The sequence below is a fragment of the Nestor notabilis genome, unplaced genomic scaffold (genome assembly GCF_000696875.1).
Source record: "Nestor notabilis isolate BGI_N333 unplaced genomic scaffold, ASM69687v1 scaffold12177, whole genome shotgun sequence".
Classification (NCBI taxonomy): domain Eukaryota; kingdom Metazoa; phylum Chordata; class Aves; order Psittaciformes; family Psittacidae; genus Nestor; species Nestor notabilis.
Window position 1 is genome coordinate 57,787 of NW_009935452.1, and position 3,938 is coordinate 61,724.

At 53.5% G+C, this 3,938-nt stretch overlaps 1 protein-coding gene across 1 annotated transcript in view; it reads left to right on the forward strand.

The window, feature by feature from the left end:
- LOC104408311 (tubulin alpha-1C chain-like) overlaps positions 1-3,938 on the forward strand; it is a 5,550-nt gene that overhangs the window by 1,085 nt on the left and 527 nt on the right. The window contains 4 exon segments of the mRNA XM_010017866.1: positions 2,214-2,257; positions 2,259-2,428; positions 2,618-2,766; positions 3,503-3,937. Of these exon segments, the coding sequence (XP_010016168.1) occupies positions 2,214-2,257; positions 2,259-2,428; positions 2,618-2,766; positions 3,503-3,937 (798 nt within the window).

Genomic DNA, 3,938 nt, shown 5'->3' on the forward strand with positions numbered 1-3,938 from the left:
AGTCATTGTCCCCATTATGCACCCAGGGAAACTGAGGCACACGCTCCTGCTCATGTCTGGTAAAGCAAAGCAGGGCAGAACAAGTCAGACCCGGCTGGGCATCCAGCTGGATGCACTCTCATCCCTTGGTGGATTTGGCCATAGGTGTCCTCACGTCATCCAGGCTCAGCCTTTCTGATGCACAGGGCTCTCTAGAAGAGCATTGGCACAGAAGAAGTGACAGAGCCAAAGGAGAAGTCATTGCTTTGAGAAGAAAGTGGAAGAGATTTCCCCCCGTGCTCCCCACTGAGCACCACTAAATCCTTGGTCCAGGCTGGGAACAGGCTTTTCCACGTCATCAGCTGCTGGGGGCATCTGCACCAGCCCTGCTTGGGCCCTGTCCCAGCACCAGGTTAGACGAGGGGAACATCTCAGCCCTGTGCTAGTGCCTGGATCAAAACACTCCACACCTGGCTCTCACACTGGGTCTTTCTTCTGCTCCCCTTTGATGAAGGCCATTAACATGGCTTGGGTTGGAAAGGACCTTAAGATCATCTAGGTCCAACCCCCTGCCATGGGAGGAGATGAGCCAAGGTGTTCGCTGGCACCAGGCTGTGCTTGCATGTGCAAAGCTGAGATGGGGACAGCAGAGACCAGCTGAGAGTGAGCGATGAGGAAAGCAGAGATCCTCCTTCCCCAGCTGCATCCCCATGGGGAGTCTCACCCAAGCACTGCTTGGACAAACCCTTCCATTATTAATCCTCCTTCCCAACCTCTGCCAAGCAAGACCAGGGCTTGATTGGAGGGGCTGAGGCACAGGAGGAGGTTGGAGGAGCCAGATTTCCTGAGGGAGCTGGATGAAAATAGAGCAGTGAAGTCTCCATCACCACCCAGCTGGGGCTGGGAGTGTGCAGAGCCAAGGCCACCACGCTTGAGAAGGACAGTGTTGTTGTTTGGGGTGACATCTGCAGTTTCATAGGAGCCAGATGAGGGGTTGGGATTTCCAGCCATCTCATGCAGGGATGAAACCCAAACTCTTTTGAGTACAATAATGAGAGTTTGCTCCCGCACACACAGCCAGGTCATGGGGAGCCTCTCATCACCCAGCACTCCCAAGTCCTCAGGGCTGCTCCATCCAGTCTCCCCCAGCCTGTTTGTGCTTGGGATGGCCCCAACTCAGGGGCAGGACCTTGCACTTGACTTTATTCCCCTTATCATGGCAAGAGCAATGCTAAGTGAATATTTGAAGGCCAAATAAACTCCAAACTCCATGGGTCTGCAGCTGCAAATCCTTCAAAGCACCTTAATGAGCCCCCATTGCTCTCCCTTGGAAACACCTGAGCCCTTTGCCAGCAGATGACTACACAAGAAGGGGTAGGAGGAGGGAGCTGTTTTGCAGAGAGCCCAGCCTAGTCCTGCCTGCTATAAAAGGTCCAGGAGGAAGGCAGGTAGGACATGCTCTTGGTGAGGAGCCTGGGTGGTTCAGAGCCATGGTGAGTAGCCATGGGGTTGAGTTTGCTCTCTGATGGCCATGGGTGGCTCTTCTCAGCTCTATAGGAGGGTGAAGATGGAGGTTGCCCTTTTATCCAACTGGGGGAAGGTGTCTTGCCTTGGGGGTGAAATTGGTTATGGGCTATGGAGGAGCATTAAGAGCCCTGGAGAAGGGGCTCCTAAGGGTGCAGAGCTTGTGCTTGGAGATGTCCACAGCTGGGCTGGCTTTGCAAGAGTGGTTTTCCCTCTTCCTGGCCTGGAGAGGACTGGTGAAATGCCTCCAGGCTTGGCTGCCTCCCTGCTTGAAGATGCTTTGGTGCTGTTGGCATCTAATATAAGACTTGTCAACGTACCTACCTAATGCTGCTGTGGGGCTGAGGCAGACCTGGAGCAGAGGGTGAAGGCCTCCTTGTGAGGACTGGCTCAGCATCCCTGCTCTCTTCCTGGTGCATTGAGGCTCTCCTGGGTCTGTTTGTGGTGGCTGAGGGCTGTCACGTTAGATCCCAGCCCTCAGCCAAGACCCTCTGTTTCAGTATAGGGTGCTGCTGCCCTGTTTCTGTGCTTGGCAGGGCTGGGATTCTTGATGATCATTTAAGAGTTGCTGGGCTGGATCCCCAACTTGGGCCACAAGTAAAAAACAGGTTGTAAGGGCCACGTGCTCTAAAGACACCCAAAAGTGCCAGTGTCAGTCTAATTCCTCAGTGCACATTCCTAACCCCCTCTTCTCTCCCATCCCCATGCAGAGGGAGTGTATTTCAGTCCATATTGGCCAAGCAGGTGTCCAGATGCTGCTGGGAACTGTATTGCCTAGAGCATGGGATCGAGCCAGATGGCATCATCTCCTTCAGCACATCCTCAGGGCAAGCAGACTCTTCCTTTGGGACCTTCTTCAGTGAGACAGGATCAGGGAAGTGTGTGCCCAGAGCAATGTTTGTTGACCTGGAGCCCACTGTCATTGGTAAGTCATGGAAGCCTCCCGGTGGGGTGTGTGTAGGGGGGCACCTTGTCTGACCTGAAGTGTAGTGTTGGCCACCTAAACTGCTGGTGGGGTTGGCAGCTTCCCTGTGAAACTACATCTCAATCTGTGCCAGTAACTTGGTAGATGGTGGGTCTTGTGCCAGTGACACGAAGTCTCAACCTCCTCCAGATGAGATCAGGACTGGGACCTACCGCATGCTCTTCCACCCAGAGCAGCTCATCAGTGGCAAGGAAGATGCTGCCAACAACTACGCCCGGGGCCACTACACCATTGGGAAGGAGACCATTGGGTCAGTTGTTGACAGGGCTCGGAAAATGGTAAGAACCATGTGGAGGCCCTTCTGCATTAGGGCTCTGGTTGTGGTTGACCTGACCATCAAGAGATGTGGTGGTGGAGGGCAATTGGATCATGCTCAGGCTGACCATGCCACTGTGACTAGAACATGGTGGAATGCATGGGGGTGTACGTCTTGCTTATTGGGACTTGAGGGGAAAATAAGGGGCTAAAGATACCCCCAGCTTAAGCAGGAGAACAAGCAGTGACTTAACTGTCCAGGTTAAGGTGATTTGTCCTACTCCTGTGTCAATCCTGATCCAAAATCTCATCCCAATCAATGTCCCAGCTCAGCTTCTAGATGAGTGTCTCCTCTCGGGCCTCTCCTCCCTTGTGTGGCTGCCTCTGGAGCACAAGGTTTCCCCCATGTAGGCTCTTGGAAGTGCTGTGGTAACACAAAGATGGTTTTGGATTAGGTGGAACCTCTTACTGGCCTTCAGACTCTTCCTGATCTTCATGACTGCCAGTACCATAAGTCCCCATTTAACCTAATGTGTGACTATCTCAGGGTAGGCTTTGCTCCCCTCACCACCTTGCTGCTAAAACAGGAGATGATTTACAAGCTGCCTTTGCTGTGTCAGGCAGTTCTTGCCTGTTAGTAATGGAAGGTGAATGTGAGCAGGAGTAAATATGGCCTTAAACTTGATGGTGATATAAATCCAGTGAGGCTACAATAGCTCCAGTGACATGGTCCTTCTGGTTCTTTCCCTGCTGCTGCAGGCTGAGCAGTGCAGTGGTCTCCAAGGGTTCCTGGTGTTCCACAGCTTTGGAGGAGGCACAGGCTCCGGGTTCACCTCCCTCCTCATGGAGCGGCTCTCTGTGGAGTACAGCAAGAAGTCCAAGCTGGAGTTCTCGTCCCCAGCCCCTCAGGTCGCCACAGCAGTGGTGTAGCCCTACAACTCCATCCTCACCACTCACACCACCCTGGAGCACTCGGACTGCTCCTTCATGGTGGACAATGAAGCCATCTACGACATCTGCAACCGCAACCTGGACATCGAGCGTCCCACCTACACCAACCTCAACAGGCTCATTGGGCAGATCGTTTCTTCCATAACCGCCTCCTTAAGGTTTGATGGTGCTCTCAACGTTGACCTGACTGAGTTCCAGACCAACCTGGTGCCCTACCCGCGGATACAATTCCCCCTCACCCACT